Source organism: Enhydra lutris, unplaced genomic scaffold, assembly GCF_002288905.1.
Source record: "Enhydra lutris kenyoni isolate GAN:26980312 unplaced genomic scaffold, ASM228890v2 scaffoldscaffold1, whole genome shotgun sequence".
In the NCBI taxonomy this organism is placed as follows: domain Eukaryota; kingdom Metazoa; phylum Chordata; class Mammalia; order Carnivora; family Mustelidae; genus Enhydra; species Enhydra lutris.
In genome coordinates, this window is record NW_019154085.1 from 55,984,500 (window position 1) to 56,012,441 (window position 27,942).

At 36.2% G+C, this 27,942-nt stretch overlaps 1 protein-coding gene across 1 annotated transcript in view; it reads right to left on the reverse strand.

Annotated features, from left to right (window-relative positions):
* The window catches only part of LOC111145087 (coiled-coil domain containing 148), a 179,183-nt gene that overhangs the window by 142,448 nt on the left and 8,793 nt on the right, over nt 1-27,942 (reverse strand). The window contains exons 4-8 of the mRNA XM_022499720.1: nt 22,345-22,427; nt 21,987-22,138; nt 20,259-20,354; nt 19,998-20,179; nt 1,152-1,290 (exon numbers count right to left, since the gene is read on the reverse strand). Coding sequence (XP_022355428.1) covers nt 1,152-1,290; nt 19,998-20,179; nt 20,259-20,354; nt 21,987-22,138; nt 22,345-22,427 — 652 coding nt within the window. The remainder of the gene's footprint in view (nt 1-1,151; nt 1,291-19,997; nt 20,180-20,258; nt 20,355-21,986; nt 22,139-22,344; nt 22,428-27,942) is intronic.

The following is a 27,942-nucleotide window of genomic DNA, read 5'->3' on the forward strand; positions in this document are numbered from 1 at the left end:
AAGCATATACCATGCAGAAATGCATACTAATCAACACATAATAAAAATTTTTATCATGTTAATAGGTAAATACAAAAAGTTAAAAATCATAACTGGTCACAGAAACAAATAGAATCAACAGGGAATAAAAAGAAAGATCTAACTTAATAAATTAAAACTTTAAAAAAGCTAGAGTGAATTATTTATTATATAACATGTTTTTTATATAATAGGTATCTGCTATAAAATAAAGATCAAAATTAAAACAAATAATCATTTGGTGAGGGAATCAGGGATAGGAGAGGATGGTCATACTAGATGTGTGACCTTTGCTTCAGTTTCTTTATCTGTAAAATATAATAAAAATAGTACTCTTTCATCCACTTCTGTGTGTTATAGAAGTTTACTCATGACTGAAATAAGGTAAATTCTATATACACGTCGGTACTATTGTTACCTGCTTATTTAAAATAATTACAAAATGCAGAGTATGTGATAATATTTTATAGCATGGCCCATTTAAAAGTTTAAATGTGTTTGTTTACATATACGTTTTAAGATGAGTCATTGTAAAGTTAATTGGCGACATGGTAACTTCTGTTGTCTTTGTGGTCTTATGAACTAAAGACCCTTCTCAGGGAAATTTCAGTCATGACTCTGAGTTCTAATTTGGGGCATTTGTATTTCAGACCCATCTAGGGTGATCAAGTGGAGATGTTGTTGTGGGGATGATATAAGTAAGCACCAGCCCCCAGGGCAAGTGCTGCCTTCCCCATGACTAGAGGGGCTGAGATGTGGGAGGTTCTGCAGATAGATGGGTAGCAGGCACCCCCACTTTCAGGCAAGAGCCAGAGATTGCAGAACCTCTGAGGGCAGGCAGGTGAATGCACAGACACCTAGAGATCAATTACGGGCAGAGCAACCCAGGAAGTCACAGTAAAGATCTCTCGGGCAGGTAAGCATAGAAGAATGAATGTTGCCTGAAGGGTTCTCTACATTCTTATGCACCATATGACTTGAAAAATGAGAGACTTTCAACCTATAACTCTATTATTTGCTAGAGTGTAGGAAAAAAAAAATTTAGAGCACCATTCTAAAAATACAAATTTTGCCTAGTAATTATTGACTACTAAAGCAATTTAACTTGCTGTTATATAGGGTCCTGTACTCACCAAATCATGCCTAGATCTGTGAGGAAAATATCTTTGTATCATGTTCAGATACAGAGTTCTTCTGTTACAGAGCTCTCCAGGATACTGATCCAAAATAGCCTGGTAAATCCAGTGGTCTTCTTCACTTAATTGGAAGTTTCTAGAAGCAACAAAAGTGTCACAACACATTGTTAAGCAATCACCGAGTTTGAGGGAACTCAAACTGCTCAAACTATTAACGAATGGTACTGATTATATAAAATGAAGTCTGGGGTTGGTTTTTTAAAATACATTATAGCCAAACTATATGTCTGCTATAGAAAAGGTTCTAAATCCTAATACGATGGGTTCTTCAATCCTTTATTGGTCTTGCCACAAGTTCCAGGCATAATTTCAAGAAGTTTGCAAAGTGACATAATATTTTTAAAATATTTATTCTATCCTCCCTATAAGAATATTTAAAAAATCACAATCAATGAGTGAAATAAATGAACATTGGGAAATAAAACATACAGACTAAAATGGAATTTTTATTCCTGGAGGAAAACACAAAAGTAGACAGTTAAATGAACAATTTTACAAAGAAAATTAAGGCCTGAGGAAAGCACTTATTTAAGGTTTCACTTTAAAACAAGTCTAAAATTATCATTAATTTACTCTCTCAGCTTCTCGTGTGGTGGGATTAAGACTAGATAATATTAGTGAGAAGATTACCAATGGCATTAGATTTCAGATCACTGAAGAAATCATTTGTAAATAGGACCTCTTCAAGGCCCTACCTAGTAACATGTCCACCCTGGTCCAGAATGCCTTTTTCATTTCAGGGCACTCCTGGGCACTAGCCTGGTATGTGTTTTACATAAGGTATTAGCAAAGCCCTATGCAGAGTGGAAAGGGTGCGATATTAGCTTAAACTCTAAACTGAATTAATGCCTCTTTATTATTCTGGATTTATTTGCATATTGTTATTCCTGTTTAATAAATTGGAATAATGAAATACAGGTGCAATCAGAGTGAATATTATTAGCAACAAGTATTTCTTTGATCCAAGATGGAGACTTGCTATTGTTTATTTCTACTATATCAATGATCTTCTACTTTAAAGTTAATAGTGCAATTAACGAATTCATAATATATCTTCTATGCCCTTGAAAAATACTTGACAATTTAAAATGAATAAAAACCTCTTTAAATCAGTGATACTAATGGGAATTCCACTGTCCTCTTATCATACAAAGTTACCTGGTTTTTGTAAAGTGTTTCACTATTCTGGTAAGTAGCAAGAAAAAAAAATTCTCTTTCAAAAAAGATAATCTTCACTAACAGCTCTATAATGGGAAGAAAAAGAGGCATGGAGGTATTTTACCAGAAGAAGCATACTCCACAGTTCTTCTGTATGACATAATCTATTGCAGAGAAATAATTTGAGATGAGTTCATTCATTGAACACACTGAGTGTATTGCTTCTGTCTGAATCAGGTATGAATGTATAGACATTCAAACAAAGCATTTCATATAGGGGTATTAAGCCTGTGGAAACACTTGCCTAAGTATACTTGGCATTTAGAACACCCTCAAGACTTCATGGGTAATACCTAAGGTCCTCTCTCGAACTCATTTTGTTCACAATAACAAAAATGCATTTTAATAGCAAAGGCAGCCACATAAATTCTCTATTACTACACCACAAGTAACAAAAATAAATAAATAAAAATAGACCTGCGGTCCATGTCTTCATTTATGCTTTTAAACTATCTCTAATCACAGGGACTTGAACATGGTTTGACTTTCCACTTTTATTTAATTACAAATGTAGATGTATGTGGCGGGGTATGCTGAGGAGGGGAAAATAACAGATTTGAGGTCAATAAATTGTCCATTTGTTTTAAGTTGTCATCCATCTATTTGGTGGATGCTGTTGGTGCCATGCTAGATCTCCCTTACTAGCTAGAAGTCCCATCACCAAGATGCTGATAATTCACAGATGCACCTGTTTCTCTGCAGAATTGCCCCAGACCAAATGGGAAATGCCTCACCCAGGAGGCTTCTCTCCCACCCATTTTTGAGGGCAGCTGCCACCAACGTTTGGCTGATATGGGGGAACAGAAGGTCAACCCACTTGCCTCACGATGGAACCAACTCTGTGATACCATTCATGCTCTAGAATTTCACAGTGGAAGCAAACTGCAGGCTGTTTCCACTGAGCTCACCTCCATGCAGAACCATTTTCCCCTCCTCTTTCTTTCTTTCCTTACTATCCTTCTCCTGAGAGCATTGCCCAACAAATCACTTGTTCTTACAATTCCTATCTCAGCTTTGCTTCTATAGAACCTGACCTAAGATAGTATCTAAGCCATCTTACCCATAATTTTCAAAAAATAGTTTTAATCCTTTGGTAAATGGAGAAGTACTTCTAAGCTAATTGCTTTGATGATCTCTCAAATTGAATGGTGGTGCAAGATTTCAGCTGCACTCAAAGAGAAAGTGCAAATGGCAAACATTTACAAAAATGCTTTTCAAATAAAAGCACACATTAAGCAGTGTGCATTGCTATAAATAAATATAGCAGCAGGAGAATCTGTGGCACTGAGTGCATTTTTACGTATTGTGCGAATGTATTAATTACGTGCCATTATAGTGACAACATTAAAACCACTTAAACATATGAAATGATAATATAACATCAAAACTATTTCAAACCAAGTATGCCACAAAAGATCACATCCATTTTGCTCTTCTTATTGATTTTAGAAACCTCACATTTCAACAACTTTTTCCAATTACCACAATTATGCAAACTGTAAGTCATTTTTCTAGTATACATAGAATAAAAACAAAAACAAACTTTAAAATGATACATAAATACTCACAACATTATTATTTTAGAGTATTTATAGCAGTTTTTAGAGCCAAAGGCTTAAATTTGGAGGCAAATATTCATACTGGCAATAGTAATAGCACAGTCATACATCTCCATTAGGATGCTGTTTGTGAGGGAGAAAGCCCCCATCATTATATATTTACTGAGTCTTCTGGATAGTAAAAATCTAAGAGGAATATTCAAATATAATGGCCTCTTCAGAATAACAAAGTAGCTGTTTTCTATTTAGCCTCTAAAATAAAATCAAATTTAATAAATCTGAATTTCTAAATTCCAATCTGGACATTTTTCTTTCCTAATCAAATATCTTTTCAGGGGCGCCTGGGTGGCTCAGTGGGTTAAGCTGCTGCCTTCGGCTCAGGTCATGGTCTCAGAGTCCTGGGATCAAGCCCCGCATCGGGCTCTCTGCTCAGCGGGGAGCCTGCTTCCTCCTCTCTCTGCCTGCCTCTCTGCCTGCTTGTGATCTGTCAAATAAATAAATAAAATCTTAAAAAAAAAAACCACAAAAAACAAAAAACAAATATCTTTTCATTGTACAGAAAAACCTATGTAAAATAGCTAAGCTATATAAAATAACTAAGGTTAGCTTTTTTTTTTTTTAGTTTTATTTATTTATTTAACAGACAGAGAGAGAGCACAAGCAGGCAGAGTAGAGGCAGAGGGAGCAGGAGAAGCAGGCTCCCCACTGAGCAAAGAGCTTGACCCAGGGCTCCATCCCAGAATCCTGGGATCCTGACCTGAGCCAAAGGCAGTTGCTTAACCAACTGAGCCACCCCGGTGCCGCTAAGGTTAGATTTTACCTTCAAAGTTCCTGTTTAATTTAATTGCTTTGCTGGTGATTCCAATGACAGAAGTAGCTAAGTTATACAGCTATTAAAAGCTCTTCTAATCATTTACCTACTTTCTGAATTTGAAAAGTGACTCCATAATTTTAAAAAATTTAAAGAAGGCTTTAAAATTATCCTAAACTTTTGTAATTTTTAAATTATCTTTAGAGAAAAAAATCTGTGGCAGATCTGTGCAATTTCTATTCTTTTTGTCCATCCAAATTTTCTGATTTAAAATGTTTCATAGTTTTCATCTTTATAATAGCATACCAAGATTTTACAGTTTCTAGGCTTACTGGGCACTTCTAACACTTCAGGAAATTCCAGACTGCAGAAGTGTAAAATATCTACAGTTCAGTCTCCACCTACCATCCCCGCCCCATAATGAAGTCCCATGATATAATTTTATCATGATATCCCAGGATATGAGACAAAATGGGTAATTCAGAAAAGAATGACAGCTATAAGAATCTAACTACACCAAGGCTGACTGTCTCCCTAATTCTACCTGTTTGAATCATTCCAAAAATTCTAAACTGACTCACAATTAACTTAGCCACCAATTTTCTTCTTAGTCATGCTTAAGTCATTTCCTTAAGGTTTCGGCTCTATGACATCAACACACATTTGTGGTGGGGGGAGAAGCAGAGAGGCAACCAATGGTGGCAAACAAGGTGACAAGTACTTTAACAGCAGAGACAAGTTTATGAAATTAACCATTGTGTTCACAAATGGCCGAAAGTTGTTTTATAACTTTCTCAGAGTGAAGGGAGATTTCCAGCAAAATGGTAGTACCTCCTGAAGCTGCATGATACATCTAATAGCTAGCTCAAGATTGGCAACTGGCCACAGTGAATCTGGCCTGGAGAAAAAATCTTAACTCTTCTAGTGTAACAGTGGTAGGAGACATCTAGTGCTTCTCTCCACTAAGAAGCAGGATTGCAAGGAAACACTGGTGGATTAAGGTGAGTAAAAGATAGCTCTGATGTAATCAGCTTTTGGGGCTGTATGGGGTCTGACCCTCTAGGAGATATAACTTGACTCTACTTTTTAATGTTGTCTTTCCAAATCAGACCCAAACACTGAATCTAATTAGCCTGATTCCTGAAACTGTCACCCCACCCTACTACCACACCACCCCACTCCCATTATCCAAAAATAAATCTCTCTTTGGTTTCCAGCCAGGTTTACAGGGGGCTCCTGAGCCTTAGAGTTACTTCTGACCAACAGAATCTTCTCCTTGGATTTTGTTTGAGTAAGTATATTGTCTTTCCAGAGACCCATTCTTACTTAGCAGCTCTCACTTCCAGGGTCCTCAGGCTCTGCCCAGTCTGCCTACTTAGGTGGAAGCTGATGGCTAGAATAAGGTAGGCTCTCACAAGTATGGCCCTCACTTCTCAGCCTTTTGGCTAAGATCAGTTGTAGATGTATGGCCAAAATCCACTGAATTAAAGAATCAACAACAAAACTGCCTATAGGGTAAAGCCAGAACTTACATCAGCATCCAAAGCCACAGTCTCCTGAGAGCCACAGTAAAGTGAAAATATGGCAGGGCTCTAAAATTGATGACTCCAGAATTTCTTCCAGAAGGGTTTAGGGGCATGAATCTGGCCAGAAGAGGAGGTTAAATGATTTTTATGGAAGCTGCAATTGCTATTGATATGGCAAGCACACTTTTTTCTTAGATTTTTTTGTGTTGGAGTAGTTGTCATAGAAAGCTCAATTTTTTACTTAGAATGTATATTTTTTAGAAGTGGAGTAGCTGGGATGATGGCAAGGCTCCTAAACCATCATTTGTCCCTACATCCATCTACACAGTTTTAAGAGGCAATATAATTCCTAGTGGAAGTTTTGAGATCGTATGATCAAGATAAAACAGCCTGTTAAAAGTAACACATAACGGCCCAACCACTCCACATGCTATGTTTTAAGTAATTATATTCATCATAAGTGTAAGGAAAAGGTAAAAAGTAGCAAACATTTCCCCTACTCCTGCTTCTGCTCATCAGAATCCTAATTTTATTCAAGACCTACCTTTCTCCATAGGGCCTCCACTCCAGGGAAGGCTTAAATCCCCATCCCCATCCCTGAGAGAGAATCTTGACTGATTTTAAGCCCTTTACAGACATCCATTCACAAGCTTCCTGTTCTTCTGGCCAATGTTTGGTATAAGTATGGACAAAACACCCAATTCTGGCCAATGAAATGTGAGAACTAGTCTTCTAAGGCAAAGGTTTCCTAGCTTATGAGGAAGAAAAGTTCTTTTTCTGCCTCTGAGTGTTATGGTGGGAATTGCTGCAGGAAGTCAACTACCTTGCAGGAAAGCAGGGCAAGAGAATGCAGAAAACCAGATTTCACTGTGCTTGGACTTCTCTACTTCTGCATTTTATGGGAAATAAGACATCGCTATTATTTAAGTGATGATGACTTGGGTTGGGATTCTCTTACTTACAGCCAAAGATACCCAATTTGATAGGGTATCTTGAAGGAAATAAAAGTGACTTTTTAAATGTGTCCAGAGACCCTCATCTACACTAACATTTCTCTGATGATTGGTAACTGACAAGTATTCAACATCAAGGACCATTTTAAAGGCAAAGACCCAGAACTGAACAAAACCAGCTCAAACTCGAATGTATACAATCAGTAAAAGATCACCTACAAACACACAATATGCTCTATTCCTTTTAATCCCACTGAGCCAGAACTTGCCTCCATGTACCAGTTATTTTTCATTTTGGGGAAACAAGAACATTTTTAACTGCAATAAAGGTGAAGTGAATAAAGTTACTTATATAGACATTATGACTCAGTTTTCCAGATTCAAAAACAAGAATAATAAAACTGGCCTATTACTTTGGGATGGCATGAGGAAACATTTAATTAACCATTGAGGACTTTTGACATTTATTTATTTATTTATTTATTTATTTATTTGGCTCCACACCCAAAGTGGGGCTCGAACTCACAACCTTAAGTTCAAGAGTCACATGCTCTAATGACTGAGCAGGGCAGGTGCCTCAGGCTTTTGAAATTTTAAATGCCACATAAAAATGTTGTAATATCACCTCAAACCAACTATCAATAGTCATTAAGAAATTATAAGAATAGATTAGAGGATTGATGATTCTCTTTCTCAGAGAAGTTTATTATTTTTTAGACATTATCAATATTCAACTTTATGTTCTTATATAAGCACTAAGATGGCAGATAAACATAAGCCTGAGCATGGGGATTATAATTTCTTATGTTACTGGTTCTCCATAGTCTCAGTTCTAATGATACAGTTTCCTCAAAGGATTGGACCTCAAGGTACAAGGAGTAGGAAAATCTTGTTATGAACAATTGATTTGATATATAAAATAGGCATTATAATTCCTCTCTTGTCAAAATTTGGCAATCCTGTCCATAGCAATTTTAATCTTGTCTTTCTTTATAGCTACACATATTTTATTATGTTAATAATAAACTCTATCTGTATTATCCAGGTTAAAAAATAACATATGTCAATTGTCCTGGACACAAATCGCTCGAGCTGCTGTGTTTCCATTTTCTCCAATCTGATTTACTCAAGATTAATTTGATTTCATATCCACCAAAGAACAGAAACCTCTCATAAATGACTTTCACTCCTTCATCCTATAAAAAGCAGATTTTTCAGTCTCCAAAAGTATTAAAAAATGTAGCCTCAAACACCACTACACTGTGTAGTTTCTAGCTGAAACAATTATATCAAGAAGGTAGGTGTGGGCTTCAGTGATACTAACAATAAGGACTGTTGAACCTAGAAACTTACAGCTATTATTTCTAGATTTATCCTCACAGATACATTTAAACAAACATAACATCCAAGTAAATATACAAGCTGAATTATTAATCAAGCAAGGCAAACTCTAAGACTAGCTTTTCGGGTATCCTATAGAAAATGCATCCATTTTTCTCCCTTGATAAAATACATTACACTATAGCCAAAAGAACTTAAAATATACTTTATTCCCACAACAAACCTGAAGTAGGTTAAACAGTTGTCAAATATGGCTTTTAGTTCAAGAGTCATAAAGTAATTAATTATTTTCAATGATGTATTTATTTTAAGAGAAAGTTATTAAATATATATGACAAAAAATAAATCATAGTCTACAATTATGACCTCCTTCTAAAAAATATAAATTGCAAAATCAGGTTGGACAAACCATGTTGGAATACCTCAAGAGAAAATGAGAGTTGCAGTTAACAGGGTGTTGCTCGAGTAGGTCATGTAACCAATGTAACTAAGTGAACATGCCAATGTTCAAATAACCATGTTCCTAATTCTGAGCACTTTTCCACTTACTAGCTACCCTTGACATACAAGCAGCCCAGACCAGAAATGTAGAACCTGAGACTGGACATCCCTAGGCAAGGAAATTTTCCAAAATTTCTGAGACTACATTCTCTAAAAAGAATCCCATCTGGTAATTAAAGCCCCATTGTTTTAACTTGTAACGTCATCAAGTAAGCAAGTATCAGTTATTCCATCCCTTTCCTTCTCTTTCTTCTATCTTGTATTCATCAAGCAATATCCTCATATGTAAATATTTGTTTATTAAAAATACTTTAGGGGCGCCTGGGTGGTTCAGTGGGTTAAGCCTCTGCCTTCAGCCCAGGTCATGATCTCAGGGTTCTGAGATCAAGCCCCACATCAGGCTCTTTGCTCAGCAGACAGCCTGCTTCCCCTTCTCTCTCTGCCTGCTGCTCTGCCTACTTGTGATCTTTCTCTCTCTCTCTGTGTCAAATAAATAAATAAAATCTTTAAAATATAGGTATTTTAAAGAAAATTACATGAAGTCACTCATTGTTTCCTGAGTGCTGAGTTTCTGATGCTGGCTTTTATCTTTTTCATCTTTTTCCCAATTCTGTTGGCAAAGCTTTCACAAAAAGACAGTAACAGAGCTATGCTATGTAAATAAGTATTGAAAAAGAGAGAGAAAGAGAATATGAACAAGACACTGGTGATATTCACACAGGATTATAAAATCCAATGAAATCTAAAAGATGAACCAAACAATGGAAAGTCTGTTGGTCAATGTATAAAGTGTTTCTACTTTTCTGGAGAGCAATATAGCCATACTCTCAAAAGTATTATAATTTTTCAATCCCTTTGACTCAGCAATTCCATCTCTAGAAATTCGTGTTAAGGGAATAATCATGGGATTACTCAAAATATAGCAACAGAGTTATTTGTCCCAAGGTTTTTAACCAAATACCAAAATGTATACTAAGTAATTGTCTAAAGCCAGAAGATGGGTTGAATTTATCTGGTACAACGACATATTGTAATGTCATATGTATAATAAAAAATACATTGTAAAGGAATATTTAATACAGTGATCTAAGACATAGGTTAGTAAACACTGATTGGAAAAATGAATAATATTAGATTTGATTCACAAACAGGAAAAATAATGAGTAGGTGTAGAGTATGTTTTCATTTTTATAAACATACATTTTTAATGTATATGTATAAATATACATTTTTATAAACATTTCATTTTTATAAACATACATATGATTTAAATATATAAATTGTTACCAGAGACTGTCTCTTGGTGTTGAGAACTAAAGACTAACTTTTACTTCCTTTTCTTTGCTTGCCTTGGTTTTTTAAACATTTTCTGTAATGAATGTAATTATTTCTATATTAAAAGAAAAAATACATATATAAGGTAACATATATAATGCTACTAGTTATCTTGAAACTTACTAGTTAGTAATTTACTTGCCTTGTTACTTGAAAGTTACTAATTAGTAACTTTCAAGTAATAAGTTACTAGTTACTAGTTACTAAGTTTCAAGTAACAAGTTGAGTAAATTGAAATAATTTAGTTGAAAACATATGAAACTATAGGCCTTGGCAATGTACACGTAGAGGGACAAAACTGTTATAATCATTGTAGATTTTAAATAGTATTCAGATTCTGATCTCATAAAATAACAGGATAATAATTATGAATCAATATTTAAAATTTAACATGCCTATCAGACAATAAAGTAGAAATTACTCGTTATCACTCTATAGCTTTGCTGTATATTGGCTTCAGATCTGACATAGCTAAATGGAGCATCAGACAATTATGTCTCATCTATATGATTAAGTCATCTAAATGTTAGGAAATTAAAGCCACAATCTCATCGGAGTCTAAAACAAGCAATTAAACTTGTCTTCGTGTTACTAATGAAATACAGCTTAAATAAAATCTAAATAGCTTCACACATATTGAATAAAGCGATAGGTTCAATTGCTGTCAGATTTAAAGAAAAAAAAATATGTTAGAGTAAAAGACAACATCCTTTAAAGCTGTGTTGTCCAACACAGTGGCCACGAGCCACTATGTCGTTATTCAGGACTTAACATGTGGTTAGCACACCAATTAAGGTGTGCTGCAAGTGTAATATCCAGACCAGATTTCAAAGACTTCATATGAAAAATGGAATGTAATGTATCTAATTAATAATTTTGAAATACTGATTGTATGTCAAAATGCTAATATTTTGAACTATTGAGTTAAATGAAATATACTATTAAATTTCATCCTTTAAAAAATATTTTAACATGGCTACTTAGAAACTTCAAATTCTATATGCTGTTCACATCTGTGGCTTGCATTGTACTTCTGTTCAAAAGCACTGCAATTTACCAACACAACTGATACATGTAAATGCTTGAATTGGAGTGGTGTGAGGGAAAGCTTTCAATTCAGATGAGCAGAAGAAACTCATTCCTGTTCAGCTATCTGGTAACTCAGAAACTTTGGAGAGATTGTTCACTTTCCACTTAGCTGCAGTTTCTTCATTTGTAAAGTCGTTTTATAAATGGGCTGTATTGACAGGTAAAATGGCATGTACCTGTCATGTCATTTAACAGGTACTCATTAAATATCAATAGTATCCCCTACACTCTTTAACTTAGATTTTTAAAAGTCTGTGTTTTGCTTTACAAATAGAAAAAAGCAGGTAGGCCAAACTTATTTATAATTTTACTTCCTGGGGATAACTATTGTTATTGCTGGTTTGGATAAACTTCCAGTTTTTTCTGTAGCTTTGTAGATGTAGATGTAACACTTTCAGAGGGAAAAAGGGAAAAAAAGAGAGAGATAGACTCCACTATTTTGTGGCCTAATTTCTAATTGCACAGCAACTTATTGAAACTATTTGTATCATTAAAAATTATTTAATATAATTATTAATGACAGTGTGGTATTCCATTACATAGGTATATCATAATTGATGAAGGTAATTCTCTAATTGTTGGCTATTTTGTCATTTTGAAGATTTTCCATCACTAAAGAAAGGAACAAAAAAATGTTGACTATCCTTGAAGCCAACTATTTATTTCACTTCCATGATTATTTCCTTTAAGATTATTTCTAAACAATGATCGCTCACATTTATAAAGATTCTTGACGACACAGTTTCCTTTCAAAGGAAAGGGTCAAAATTACCTTCTTCATAGCCACAAGCAGCCTGATTACAATGCATCCCCCAGAAAAACAAAAGAGAAAAAACAAAAAACTCTCTCCTTCTTACTTGATGAACTCTAAAATCTCCTTAACAAGGTTGGGATGGGAAGAGAGGAAGGATGTTTATTTTACAATTAGAGACTTCAACTAAGTACACGGCTGAGTTAACATTTCATTGTGACTGAGTTTCAATAAAGTGTAATTAATTAATCAATCAGCACAAATAAAAGATATATTATTAATTTTCCACCAGCTTTAATGCAAGGTGGGATGGAATAAAGGAAGGCAGAGAGGCGGGGAAAGAAGGGACTCTTAGAAGACCAAAAAGTGTCTGCCTACAAGGAACACCTGGGGGCGCCTGGGTGGCTCAGTGGGTTAAGCCGCTGCCTTCAGCTCAGGTCATGATCCCAGGTCCTGGGTTCAAGCCCCACATCGGGCTTTCTGCTCAGCAGGGAGCCTGCTTCCTCCTCTCTCTCTGCCTGCCTCTCTGCCTACTTGTGATTTCTCTCTGTCAAATAAATAAATAAAATCTTCAAAAAAAAAAAAAAAAAAGGAACACCTGACCATCCCCATAGAGATGTAAGAAAAATATGGGTCAGGAAAGAGTCAGACATCACCAAGGACTGCCTCTCCAAGTAAGACAAGTAGAAGCTGGGTTTGGAGACTCCAAACAGGGCCATGTACCAGAGGTAGAAATGCTCCATCACAGACTGGGTGAGCTCGAAGTGCAGCCCAAGACCAGGGAACAGGAGTGATTAATGGCTTTTCTCTGAGGCCACACTGCGTAGTGGGGGCCCTGAGCTCTCGGCGCCTCTGGGCTGGAGACTGGGAGGCTGGTATTTTTATTCCTGGCCTCCAAACATATACAGAAAGCATTCAGGGAACAAAAGCTCCCGAGAGCAAACTCAAGCAGATTACTTAGCCTGGTCCCTGGCAAGGTTGGTGCAATTCTGACTCAGGCAAAGACATAAGAGAATCACAGCAATGGGTCCCTACCCCAGAAGATCTCAAGAACACCCAGCCAAGACCAAGTTCACCAATCAATGAGAATTGTAGAACTCCAGAGCTAAGGGAATGCAACACACAGAATTCATGGCTCTTTTCCCATGATTCTTTACTCTTTCAAGGTTAATTTTTTTTAAAGATTTTATTTATTTATTTACAGAGAGAGAGATCACAAGTAGGCAAAGAGGCAGGTGGGGGGTGGGAGCAGGTTCCCCACTGAGCAGAGAGCCTGATGCAGGGCTCCATCCCAGGACCCTGAGATCATGACCTGAGCTGAAGGCAGAGGCTTAACCCACTGAGCCACCCAGGCACCCCTCAAAGTTAATTTATTTTTTAATTTTATTTTTTTCTTATTCTATTTTCAAAAATTTTTCCTCTTTCCTATTTTAATGTCTTTTTAACTATTTTATCTTATCAATACCTTTTAAAAATTTTTTTTTAAATTTTTATTGTTATAATCATATTTTATCCCTTCATTGTATTTAACCTTATTTCTTGTATACATATAGGTTTTTCCTTCTTTAAAATTTTGGGATACAATTTCTTCTAATAGATCAAAATATATCCTAAATTAACTGCATAGCTTTGTTCTAGTCTCCAGCCTGATCACATTCTTTTCTTTTTTTTTTTTAACCAACTTCTTATCTTATCAATTCCTTTTTTAGAATCTTTTTAAAATTTCATCTTTACAGTCATATTCCATCCCTTCATTGTGTTTATCTTTATTTTTGTATATGTATGTAAGTTTTTCTGTCTTTAAAATTTGGGGAGATTGTTTCTTCTAAAAGACCAAAATACACCCAAAATCAAGTGTGTAGATCTGTTCTATTCACCGGTCTAATATATATATATATATATATATTTTTCTTTTTTCTCCCCATCCTTCTCCCCCCAGTTTCAGGTCTCTTCTGATTTGGTTAGTATATATTTTTCCAGGATTGTTGCTACCCTTTTAGTACTTTGTTCTCTCATTCATCTATTCTTACCTGGATAAAATGACAAGGTGGAAAAACTCACCGCAAAAAAAAAAAAAAAAAAAAAAAAAAGAACAAGAGGCACTGCTGACAGCTAGGGACCTAATCAATAGAAACAGTAGTAATATGTCAGAACTAGAGTTCAAAATGATGATTCTCAAGGTGCTAGCCAGCCTCAAAAAAGCATGGAAGATGTTAGAGAATCCCTTTCTGGGGAAATAAAATCCCTTTCTTTAGAAATAAAAGAACTAAAATCTAACCAAGTTGAAATCAAAAAAGCTATTAATGAGGTGCAATAAAAAATGGAGGCTCTTACTGCTAGGATATATGAGGCAGAAGAGAGAATTAGTGATAAAGAAGACTAAATGATAGAGAATGAAGAAACTGAGCAAAAGAGAGACAAACAACTACTGGACTACGAGGGCAGAATTGGAGAGATAAGTGATACCAAAAGATGAAACAATATTAGAAAAACTGGGATTCCAGAAGAAGAAGAAAGAGAGAGGGGGGCAGACAGTATATTGGAGCAAATTATAGCAGAGAATTTCCCTAATCTGGCGAAGGGAACAAGCATCAAAATCCAGGAGGCACAGAGAATGCCCCTCAAAATCAATAAAAATAGGTCCATAATAAAATAGGTCCATCATCTAATAGTAAAGTCTCAGAGACAAAGAGAAAATCCTGAAAGCAGCTCAGGACAAGAGGTCTGTAACATACAATGGTAGACATATTAGATGGACAAAAGACCTATACACAGAGACCTGGCAGGCCAGAAAGGACTGGCATAATATATTTAGAGCATTAAATGAGAGAAATATGCAGCCAAGAATGCTATATCCAGCTAGGTTATCATTGAAAATAGAAGGAGAGATAAAAAGCTTGCAAGACAAATAAAAATTAAAAGAATTTGCAAACACCAAACCTCCCTACAGGAAATATTAAAAGGGTCCTCTAAGCAAAGACAAAGGCTAAAAGTAACAGACCAGAAAGGAACAAAGACAATATACAGTAACAGTCACCTTACAGGCAATACAATGGCACTAAATTCGTATCTTTCAATAGTTACCCTGAATGTAAATGGGCTAAATGTCCCAATCAAAAGACACAGGATATTAGAATGGATTAAAAAAAAAAAAAAAAAGACCTACTGATATGCTGTCTGCAAGAGACTCATTTTATACCCAAATACACCTCCAGATTTATAGTGAAGGGGTGGAAAACAATTTACCATGCTAACGGATATCAAAAGAAACCTGGGGTGGCAATCCTTATTTCAGATAAATTAGATTTTAAGCTAAAGACTATAATAAGAGATGAGGAAAGACACTATATCACACTTAAAGGGTCTGTCCAACAAGAACATCTAACAATTTTAAATATCTATGCCCCTAACATGGGAGCAGCCAATTATATAAACCAATTAATAACAAAATCAAAGAAACACATCAACAATAAGACAATAATAGTAGTAGGGATCTTTAACAACTCCCTTACTGAAATGGATAGATCATCTAAGCAAAAAATCAACAAGGAAATAAAGGCTTTAAATGACACACTGGACCAGATGGACATCACAGATATATTCAGAACATTCTATCCCAAACAACAGAATACACATTCCTCCCTAGTGCACATGGAACATTCTCCAGAATAGATCACATCCTGGGTCACAAATCAAGTCTCAACCAGTACCAAAAGACTGGGATCATTCCCTGCATATTTTCAGACCACAATGCTCTGAAACTAGAACTCAATCACGAGAGGAAAGTTGGAAAGAACTCAAGTACATGGAGGCTAAAGAGCATCCTACTAAAGAATGATCCACCAAGAAATTAGAGTGGATTGGTTGATCCACCAAGAAATTAGAGAAGAATTTAAAAAATTCATGGAAACTAATGAAAATGAAAACACAACTATTCAAAATCATTGGGACACAAAAAAGTGGTCCTGAGAGGAAAGTATAGAGCAATATAAGCCTTTCTCAAGAAACAAGAAAGGTCTCAAATACACAACCTAACCCTACCCCTAAAGGAGCTGGAGAAGGAACAGCAAGGAAAGCCTAAATCCAGGAGGAGAAGAGAAATAATAAAGATCAGAGCAGAAATCAATGAAACAAACCAAAAGAACAGTAGAACAGATCAATGAAACTAGGAGCTGGTTCTTTGAAAGAATTATTAAGATTGATAAACCTCTGGCCAGGCTTATCAAAAAGAAGAGAGAAAGGACCCAAATAAATAAAATCATGAATGAAAAAGGAGAGATCACAACCAACACCAAAAAAATACAAACAATTACAAGAGCATATTATGAGCAACTATACACCAGCAAATATGACAACCTGGAAGAAATGGATGCATTCCTAGAGATGTATAAACTACCAAAATTGAACCAGGAAGAAATAGAAAACTGGAACAGACCCATAAACGGAAAGGATATTGAAGCAGTCATCAAAAATCTCCCAACAAACAAGAGCCCAGGGCCAGATGGCTTCCCAGGGGAATTCGACCAAACATTTAAAGAAGAATAAATACCTATTCTCCTAAAACTGTTCCAAAAAATAGAAATGGAAGGAAAACTTCCAAACTCATTTTATGAGACCAGCATTACCTTGATCCCAAAACCAGGCAAAGACCCCACCAAAAAGGAGAATTACAGACCAATATCCTTGATGAACATGGATGCGAAAATTCTCACCAAAATACTAGCCAATAGGATCCAACAGTATATTAAAAGGATTATTCACCATGACCAAGTGGGATTTATTCCTGGGCTGCAAGGTTGGTTCAATATCTGCAAGTCAATCAATGTGATACAATACATTAATAAAAGAAAGAACACGAACCATATGATACTCTCAATAGATGCTGAAAAAGCATTTGACAAAGTACAGCATTCTTTTTTGATGAAAGTTCTTCAGTGTAGGCATAGAGAGTACATACCTCAATATCATCAAAGCTATCTATGAAAAACCCACAGTGAATATCATTCTCAATGGGGGAAAAACTGAGAGCTTTTCCCCTAAGGTCAGGAACATGGCAGGGCTGTCCATAATCACCACTGCTATTCAACATAGTATTAGACGTCCTATCCTCAGCAATCAGACAACAAAAAGAAATTAAAGGCATCCGAATCAGCAAAGAAGAAGTCAAATTATCACTCTTCGCAGATGATATGATACTCTATGTGGAAAACCCAAAAGACTCCACTCCAAAACTGCTAGAAATCATACAGGAATTCGGTAAAGTGTCAAGATATAAAATCAATGCACAGAAATCAGTTGCATTTCTAGACACCAACAGCAAGACAGAAGAAAGAAAAATTAAGGAGTCGATCCCATTTATACCCAAAACCAGAAGATACCTAAGAATAAACCTAACCAAAGAGGCAAAGAATCTGTACTCAGAAAACTATAAAGTACTCATGAAAGAAATTGAGGAAAACCCAAAGAAAAGGGAAAACCTTCCATGCTTATGGATTGGAAGAACAAATACTGTGAAAAATGTCTGTGCTACCTAAAGCAATCTACACATGTAACACAATCCCTATCAAAGCACCATCAATTTTTTTTAAGGAAATGTAACAAATAATCCTAAAATTTATATGGACTGGATAAGACCCCAAATAGCCAGAGAAATGTTGAAAAAGAAAACCAAAGTGGCACAATCACAATTCCAGACTTCAAGCTCTATTATGAAGCTGTAATCATCAAGAGAGTATGGTACTGACACAAAATCAAACACATAGATCAATGGAACAGAATAGAGAGCCCAGAAATAGACCCTCAACTCTATGGTCAACTAATCTTTGACAAAGCAGGAAGGAATGTCCAATGGAAAAAAGACAATCTCTTCAACAAATGGTGTTGGGAAAATTGGACAGCCACATGCAGAAGAATGAAACTGGACCATTTCCTTATACCACACACAAAAATAGACTCAAAATGGATGAAAGACCTCAATGTGAGACAGGAATCCATCAAAATCCTTGAGGAGAATATAGGCAACAACCTCTTCGACCTCAGTCACAGTAACTTCTTCCTAGAAACATCACCAAAGGCAAGGGAAGCAAGGGCAAAAATGAACTATTGGGACTTTATCAAGATCAAACGCTTTTGCACAGCAAAGGAAACAGTCAACAAAATCAAAAGACAACTGACAGAATGGGAGAAGATATTCACAAATGACATATCAAGATAAAGGGCTAGTATCCAAAATCTATAAAGAACTTATCAAACTCAACACCCAAAGAACAAATAATCTAATCAAGAAGTGGGCAGAAGACATGAACAGACATTTCTGCCAAGAAGACATCCACATGGCCAACAGACACATGAAAAAGTGCTCCATATCACTCGGCATCAGGAAAATACAAATCAAAATTACAATGAGATACCACCTCACACCAGTCAGAATGGCTAAAATTAACAAGTCAGGAAACGACAGATGCTGGTGAGGATGTGGAGAAAGGGGAACCCTCCTACACTGTTGGTAGGAATGGAAGCTGGTACAGCTACCCTGGAAAACGGTATGGAGTTTCCTCAAAAAGTTTAAAATAAAGCTACCCTACGACCTAGCAATCACACTACTGGGTATTTACTCTAAAGATACAAATGTAGTGATCTGAAGGGGCACGTGCACTTGAATGCTTACAGTAGAAATGTCCACAATAGCCAAACTATGGAAGGAACCTAGATGTCCATCAACAGATGAATGGATAAAGATGTAACATATATCTTCAATGGAATACTAAGCAGCCATCAAAAGAAACAAAAACTTGACATTTGCAACAATGTGGATGGAACTAGAGGGTATTATGCTAAGCAAAATAAGTCAATCAGAGAAAGACAATTATCATATGATCTCCATCATATGAGGAATTTAAGAGGCAGGGCAGGGGGTCGTGGGGGTAGGGAGGGAAAAAATGAAACAAGATGGGATCAAGAGGGAGACAAAACTCTTAATCTCATGAAACAAACTGAGGGTTGCTATGGGGTAAGAGGTAGGGATAGAGTGGCTGGGTTATGGACCTTGGGGAGGGCATGTGCTATGGTGAGTGCTGTGAAATGTATAAGCCTAGTGATTCACAGACCTTTACTTCTGGAGCAAATAATACATTATATGTTAATTAAAAAAAATAAAATAAATCCCCTAAAGTTGTATTTTGTCGTTCAGAAGAGGATTTGTCATTCTCAGGATACATCCAGAAGTCCCATTTTCTAAAAAAAATTAACATGTTTTTAAAAATTTATAAAACATACTTTGTGTTTACTGTAGAACAAAATCACAGCAGATTACAAGTAACATAATTCCATGGATACATTTTCTATTGCAATCAATTATTATTAGTATTGATTCATAAATTTCCACTGAAGAGGAGCTTCACACATTAAAGTCAAAATTCATGGTTACTGAAAACTGTTTCTTAATTATTCAGTAAAGAGCTCAGTGAGGTGGTATTTTCATCATGTTTCAACCTTATAAAAATTTAAAGTCATTGTTCAGGAAAATTATCTTGGAGGAAAGAGAACCCTTATTCAACAAATGGTCAATCTAAACATTTGCGGATTGACTATGTTCCAACCACATAATAACTATGAAAACAATAAATCAGAAGTATAATAACCCCTAATAAAAATAAAAATGTAGTGGCAGAAATCTACATAATTCAAGTAGTGTTATCACCTGGATATGTCTTCTAACTGCAGATCAACGTCTTGAAGTTTCTTTTGATAATTCTCTGTAAAGTTACAGAACTCATGAAGAATTGAAGATTTCAAATCAGGGTACGGGCATTCCAAAGTTTCTAATTCCACAGGCAGTTCACTAGGCAGGTTACTTCTTTCTTCTGAAGAATAATCTAGTATCTGAAAAAAAATTATATGATTGTTGTACTTAACATAAATGACAAATTGATAAACAAATTACTATACACATGACACTTACCTTCATACTCCAGTCTGAAAGATAATTTTCTATTTTCTGTTGCTCCAGACTAAGACTTTCGAAGACAGCTTTCAATTGTTTCTTCACGAAGTCAATCTAGAGGATATAGATAAGAGAAGGTCTCTTTGAGGACCTGTGGAAAAGGGTTCAAGAAATGCCATAGCCAGATAGTGCTTATCAGAGAGGACCTCTAGACACATATCCTAAAAATGGGCCTAGGAAGTACAGTGGGGTCATAGCCACTCTGCATTCTCATTTGGATTTTGTTTGTGTTAAGACAGAGAGCTTACCAGATTGTCTCTGGTTTAATCACCCCCTTCCTCCCTTTGCATCCTTGCCTCCAATCCCCAGCTGGACATGCATTTTTGTTTTAAGATTTTATTTATTTATTTATTTATCAGAGAGAGAGAGAGAGAGAAAGCATAAACATAACCTGAGCCAAAGGCAGACGCTTAATCGATTGAGCCACCCAGGCTCCCCTTATCTATTTTTTTATTAGTCTATTGACTACCTCCCCTGACTAGAGCATAAGCTTCACAGTCATAATGGCACTAGATGTATGCTTTTAGATGATTTTTCTTACCATTTTTCAGTTATTCTGTAGTGTTATTTTGCTTTCATAAATAATATATATATTTAAAGGCATTGAAAATCCCTTGCCTAGGGACTCCTGGATGGCTCAGTGGGTTAAGCATCTGCCTTCAGCTCAGTTCACGGGATCGAGTCCTGTATCAGGCTCCTTGCTCAGCCGGAAGTCTGCTTCTCCCTCTCCCTGTGCTCCTCCCTGCCCCGCTCATGCGCACTCACTCTTTCTCTTTCTCTCTCACTTTCAAATAAATAAGTAAAATCTTTTTTAAAAAAATAGATAAGATGATTATCAAGAGGAGATAAGTGACATAAAAACAGGGTAATATAATAGAGAATAACTGTAGCTTCTCTCATGTGGATGATTGGGACAGGCCTCTCAGGGGAAAAGACACTTAAGCTAAGACCTAAGTGACAAAAAGTGGCATCAGTGGGACAGAGAAAACAGGTGATGCAAAGGCTTTGAGATGAGGAGTCTGGCACCTCTGAGGAATAGATGGGAGGTCAGCCTCAGTGTGACAAGGTCTAGGAAAAAGGGGAGTGTCAGGCAAGAGATGAGGTTTAAGAGGAGAGAAGCCAGGATGTATCAGGAGGAATTACGGGCCTTGAGGGGATCTATCAGGGGGATGACTTGATCTCCCTCCACCTAAGGTAGAATACCAAAACGTACTGTGAAGAGTGGCAAGAATGAGTGCAGGGAGACTTGTCATGAGGTCATTGTAACTTTTCAGGACAGAAATAAGCATGCTTGGACAGATTCAGGGATATGTTTAAGATACTGAAGAGACACAATCTGCTATACCTTGTATTTTTTTTAATTTTTATTTTTTAAAAGATTTTATTTATTTATTTGACAGAGAGAGAGAGAGAGAGAGAGAGAGACAGCAAGAGAGGGGATATAAGCAAAGGGAGTGGGAGAGGGAGAAGCAGGCTTCCCGCAGAGCAGGGAGGCTAATGCGGGACTTGATCCCAGGACCCTGGGATCATGCCCTGAGCTGAAGGTAGAGGCTTAAGGACTGAGCCACCCAGGTGCCCCTACCTTCTATTTAAATACAAGGCACACATTTATTTCCTATGTCAAACTGTTCTAGTTGGAACAAAAATGAAATATTATATTATTAGAAGTAATGGTAATATACTGACCTCTTCCAGTACTTTCACCGAGTTAAGCTCAATATGTGAGCATGAATGCTGTGAAATGTGATGCTGTCTGTATTTTAGATCTGCTCTCAATTGCTGAATAGGACTTATCACATTCTTAAGATATGTGCACCATTGTTCTGATAACTCTTGTTCTATGAAGAAACAAAATTACATCCAGGTAACCCCTTATTATTTTAAGTTCCTTCAAGAACCGGTCATTACAATGCAGATTTAGCTTTGAATTCCTTCAGAAAAAAACAAGCAGTTAATAGGAAGAGAACCTATGGTGAGTGGCCCACTTTCATCTTCAAAATGAATCTCCCCTTTAAACATAGGATCAAAAAGGAAAACAACTCACCAAAATTTAGAAGGTCAGAAAGACATTCATTTCCAATGTTTTCCTCACTGAGAAAGGATTTTATTTCAGATTCCACTTTACATCTGAAATAGACATTATCTCCATCAGTTTTTTTAAATAATCATAAACATACATAGATTTTAAAATTCACCTGTTCATTTATTCAGACCATACACTAAATTCCTAGCATGGGTTGGACACTTGCTAGACATAGAGATAGAAGCGTAAGTGAACACCCCAAGTAGAAGTAACAGCATGAGCATAAAGGCAAGCGCATGGCACATCCTAGCATTGCTTTGTGTGGAAAGAGCTTAGGGCAGTAGGAAGCCACTGAGGGATATTCAGCTGACCTCACCTGCCAAGCAGATCTGTGTTTCGGAAAGATTCCCAAGGCAGCAAAACGGGGTGTGGGCTGGGAGGAGGAATGGTCAATAAAAACAGAAAATGAAGAGGGAGGGGATCAGGTAAACCTGGACCAACATGGAAGTTATTTCAAAAGTTAAGAGATCATGAGGTCCTGAAATAGGGAAATGGGAGTACAAGTAGGATTTAATTACTAATAAAAGTAATACATCTTAATGACTTTTTATCATATTACTTAAATATAGTCATTTTTAGAATAAAACCATAACCAGCTCTAAATGGACATCCAAAAACATTGTAGTCTATCCCATGCTTATGGCAGATTTAATGAAATCATAGAAAAGAGTTTTGATTATCATTTATCAACATCTGAAATGATATCAAATAAGAAAATAGCATCAATTACTTTAATACAATGATTATTTTTATTTTTGCATATAAGTTTCCAGTCCCTGTCTACATGCATATATATTTTAAATAACTATACTTATGACATATTTACCATTTTATATTGGAATTTTTCAATAACATTTTAAGATATTTCTAGGGGCACCTAGGTAGCTCAGTCATTAAGCATCTGGCTTCCACTCAGTCATGATCTCAGTGTCCTAGGATTGAGCCCCACATCAGGCTCCCTGCTCAGCCAGAGGCCTGCTTCTCCCTCTCCCCCCCCCCCCCCGCTTGTGTTCCCTCTCTTGCTATCTCTCTCTCTCTCTCTGTGTCAAATAAATACATAAAATCTTTCTAAAAAGATACTTCTAAGTAATTCTCACAATTGCCATTTATTTTAATGGCCTCATAGTATTCTATTTTATATATGTGCCACCATCTTCTAAGCCAACTTACTTACATGGACAGAGGTTTTATTTGTATCTATAATGGAGGGATTTGGGGTACCTGGGTGGCTCAGTGGGTTAAGCCTCTGCCTTCAGCCCAGGTCATGATCTCAGGGTCCTGGGATAAAGCCCCACATCGGGCTCCCTGCTCAGCAGGGGGCCTGCTTCCCCCTCCCCCTCTGCCTGCCTCTCTGCCTACTTGTGATCTCTCTCTCTCTCTGTGTCAAATAAATAAATAAATAAATAAAATCTAAAAAAATTAGTGATTAAAAAAAAATATATATATATATATAATGGAGGGATACTACTGTAGATGATACTTCATTGTCTACTTTTTTAACATGTAGTTTTTGCCAGAAATATATTTGAAACTGTTACATGAAGGATGGTTGCATAATTGTGGAATAAAAACAAAAATTATTTCATGGTGGATTTGTTTAAACAAAAACATAGCACTTATCAACCATCTAGCTCAACTCCCTTAAGTTTTCAGCACCCAGAAAATCACAGTAAAACATACAAGCCAATAGGAGAATTGACTTTGTTCATCCAGGAGACCAACCTGCTACTTATATGTAATAATTCTAGTAAGTTCCATCTTGGTTTCCTAGGTTAACAACCTAACCCATCTGCCAAGATCAGGCTTTTTCTCTGACAGTCCTGATTGCCCAGCAAAATTCAAAAGCATTTTTTTAAGTCCTCAAGAACTACGAGACTCTGAAACTAGCTTGTGAATATAAGCTAACATTTCCCGAATTGTGTTCTATAAAATAATACTGTCAATGAGATGCTGGGATTGGGGGGAATGGGAAATAGTAAACTAAACAAAATTTAATATGTTTCAGCTTATCATATGTTTCAGCACAGGATTTCTCAAAAACTTGATTATGCTAAAGTGCATTGAGGTGATTTTCTTGAGGTGATTGAGAAATCGATTTTCTAATTTATAGGAACATGAAATTCATTATTCTCAATGGAGTATCTCAAAGAATATTTCTGTTTTGTAGAATTTGATTTAGCAAATATAAAAATTGTGGTTGGGGGCTCCTGGGTGGTTCAGCCAATAAAGCATCTGACTCTTTAGCCTTAGGTCATAATCTCAGGGTTGTGGGAATGAGACCTGCATAGGGCTCCATGCTCAGTGTAGAGTCTGCTTAAGACTCTCCCTCTCTACTTCTGGCCCTCCCCACCCCCAACTAAAGTCAATCAATCAGTCTATCTATCTATCTTTTAAAAAAAATTCTGGTGGATTCAAAAGCATTAAAAATTGTAACTCTGGAGAAGAGAACCCTGCCCTATTCATCACTGACTTGCTAAACCAGGTCTCAGGTGTTTTCCAAGGTGGAGCTCTACAGCACATACAATGTCTTCCCCTCTGAAGAGTGAGCAAATGTAAGGCAGCTTTCTGTGCCCAAATCTGGCAATTTAAGTACCTCCTAATGCTATTTGGCCTATCCTCTGTTACCAGTGAATCTGACAGCACTACAAAAAAGTCTCCTGAGTTTTTGCCTAGATGATATGTTCATCTACTTCCTAGATCTGCCTAGTTGCAATGCAACCACCTGCAAGGTAAACCAGCCTGGTGATGGGTGTTATTGAACTCTCGGGAGTCTACTGCAATACAGGTCCTCATCCTTCCAGGATGGTGCCAAAGTTCTAGGTATAAAATCAGTCTCCTCAGAACATCAAACATCGCCAGAGCTTCCTGAGATTTCTAGGGTAATCACTTGGTTACCAATTTGGGTAGAACAAACAAAACATGGGGTACAAGAATGGTAGAGACAGAAGCCATAAGCAAACAATAAGCAAAGGGACACGGATCATGAAAGGCAGAGCAAGAGAATATGATAAAGTTTCATTAATGAAACTAACAGCCAGGAGACCTGCAGAAAATTAGGGTACCAGAGCAGGCTGAAGGTCAAAGCTCTGTCCCTCCCTCAGGGAAGGAACTTAGCAGGTCAGGCAGCTTGGTTCCTTACACTCAGCTATTTGATCCACTTCTCACCTGAGTTTGTCCCAAGTGAGCATACCACAGAGGCAGAGAAGGGAGTCTCAGAACCAATGGCTGGGGAAGGCACTGAGGAGCCCCTGGGCTTAGAGAGTTCTTTGAGGCTCTGAGTTGCACAGTATGAATACCGGTGTCAATTTTCTCTTTAAAGATATATTTATAGACATTTAATTGTTGTTGGTAAAACCCCATGATATCCTCCGTAAAAAGGAGACATTTTTAAAATAATATTTTAAGATTAAAACTGCAAAAAAAGAAGAAAGAAAATAAAACTAAAACTGTGAGCAAGACACTACATGTATTTCTAAGGGATTTGGTTATAAAACATCTCTTGTAGGAATTATCATACAAGTAGTAAAGTATACAAATGAACACTCCAAATTTTATGATTCAACAATTCTGACTAAAACAAAAATTGTAATTCTTTACCACATGGTCAATATAAATAACTCCCTCCTTAACTCTAAACCAGTCATTCTGAAACAAGGAAGCAAGTGCCTCTGAGAAAGTATATCGAGGTCTCTAAGAGGTATAGTTTGGGAAAGCACATTAAATACTAAATGTAATTTTATAAGTTTAAGTGTGAAATTTTATAAATTTAAATTTTATATATTTTAAATATTATATTTAAAAACTATATATTTAGAAATTTTGTATGTCTAGTTTCCTTAGGACAGATTTCAAAGAATTAAAATTTGGCCAAAAAAAAATTTTTTTTGCTAGCAAGATTAGACCAATTCAATCATCAGGTGGTATGAATGGAACCCTGTGGGGGAGATAAGCTTCTGAACTCCAACTTCCTGGAGCACAGGAGTTAAAGGCAAGTGCTCCAATGCCATCTTCACATAAACAAGCTGATTTGCCTTCTGTGAAAAACTTTGATCCTCTGAAACTCAAGATTGTCACCTGTAAAGTGGGGACGCAAAGATACCTACTCTGTAGGGTGGTCATAAGGACTTAATGAAATAAAGCATATAAATTATTTACCATATTACCTGGCACATACTAAATAACCCAACAAAAGTTCAATGTCATTGTAGTCACCCACCTTCTGTGGGCCTGAGAGTCTCAAACGCACTCTCCTATGGTGAGGCATAAAAATATTTTATTTTTAATCTTTTATTAAAAAGGAGTATAGGTTTTTAAAGGTTGGAGCTCACACTCCTGACTTTCTGGTGGTCCCTAAATTCTCCACAAATCAAACCACTTCTCTAACTTTCCTCCTTTCACTCTTAGTTTTTATTTCACTGAAAACATATTGAAATGAGTCTGCTTTCTAGAATAACACAGAAAATTATCTTAGAATTCTTCCTTTTGTTCTGTTTTTAGCACTTACAAGTTTCAACACATTAAGGCTATTCCTTGAATGCTCCTCCCTTCCATTGCCTTTGTGTCATTCCAGGTCAACAAAAAGAACCATTTTCCATAATGATATGTATATGCCTCTTCTATCTAGCTCTAGAACAGCTAATGCACACATTTAGAAGCATGTGGAACAGCCAAGATAAAAACTTTCACCAGTGTCTTCCTTTACCTTTGAGCTTACATCAGTGAGCGCTGTAATAAAAATTTTCTAACGGCTTTTCTTTCTACCAAGTTATGCAAATTTAAAAAAAAATTTCTAATGGGCTCAAACATCCTCTCCATAAACGGTGACTTTTTGAGACATATAATGGGACTGATTTGTTTTTATGTCAGCAGCATGGTGATGGAGTCTAATAATTTTGTTTTTATATGTTTTAAGTTATACAATGTTGTAAAACCATTTCCAATCATGAGCCTTTTAGTTCAGTTCAGAATCTCTTGCCGGAATAAGAAACTCCTACTAATTTGAAAAGTACCTACAAAAGTACCTATCAAAAGTAAAGTTAATGACCTTTGGGTTTGACTTAGAATAAGACCATAAAACAACCTATTTTAATATAAAATATATGATTAAAAATATACATTTTAAAAAGCATACTTTATAAATACCACCATCATTAAAACTAGTATACATGTTTCATACGGAGGGAAAACATATCTGCCTTCTCCTTCTGCCCTGACCTTTGAAAGAAATGTATTTTTCAAGGATTACAATTAAGAACAAGGATAGAATCATTATTTTGTTGCTTCATCTTGAAACAAGTGCTAGAAATACTAACAAAAGTAAAAAATGCAAATTGACTTAGTCATGATGCAGCTACATCTAGAAATCAGTGAACAACTTGAACCCCTTAGTTCATTTTTTATTCATTTATTGAAATCTTTTCTGTCTCCTCCTATGAATCCTACAACAAAAAGATAAAACTGATGGTATGTTTGCCCTTGTTTGGCACTTCATAGGGAAGACAAACATGTAAACAAGATATTATAATTCAATGTGCTAAGGGCAATATGAATAATTACAAG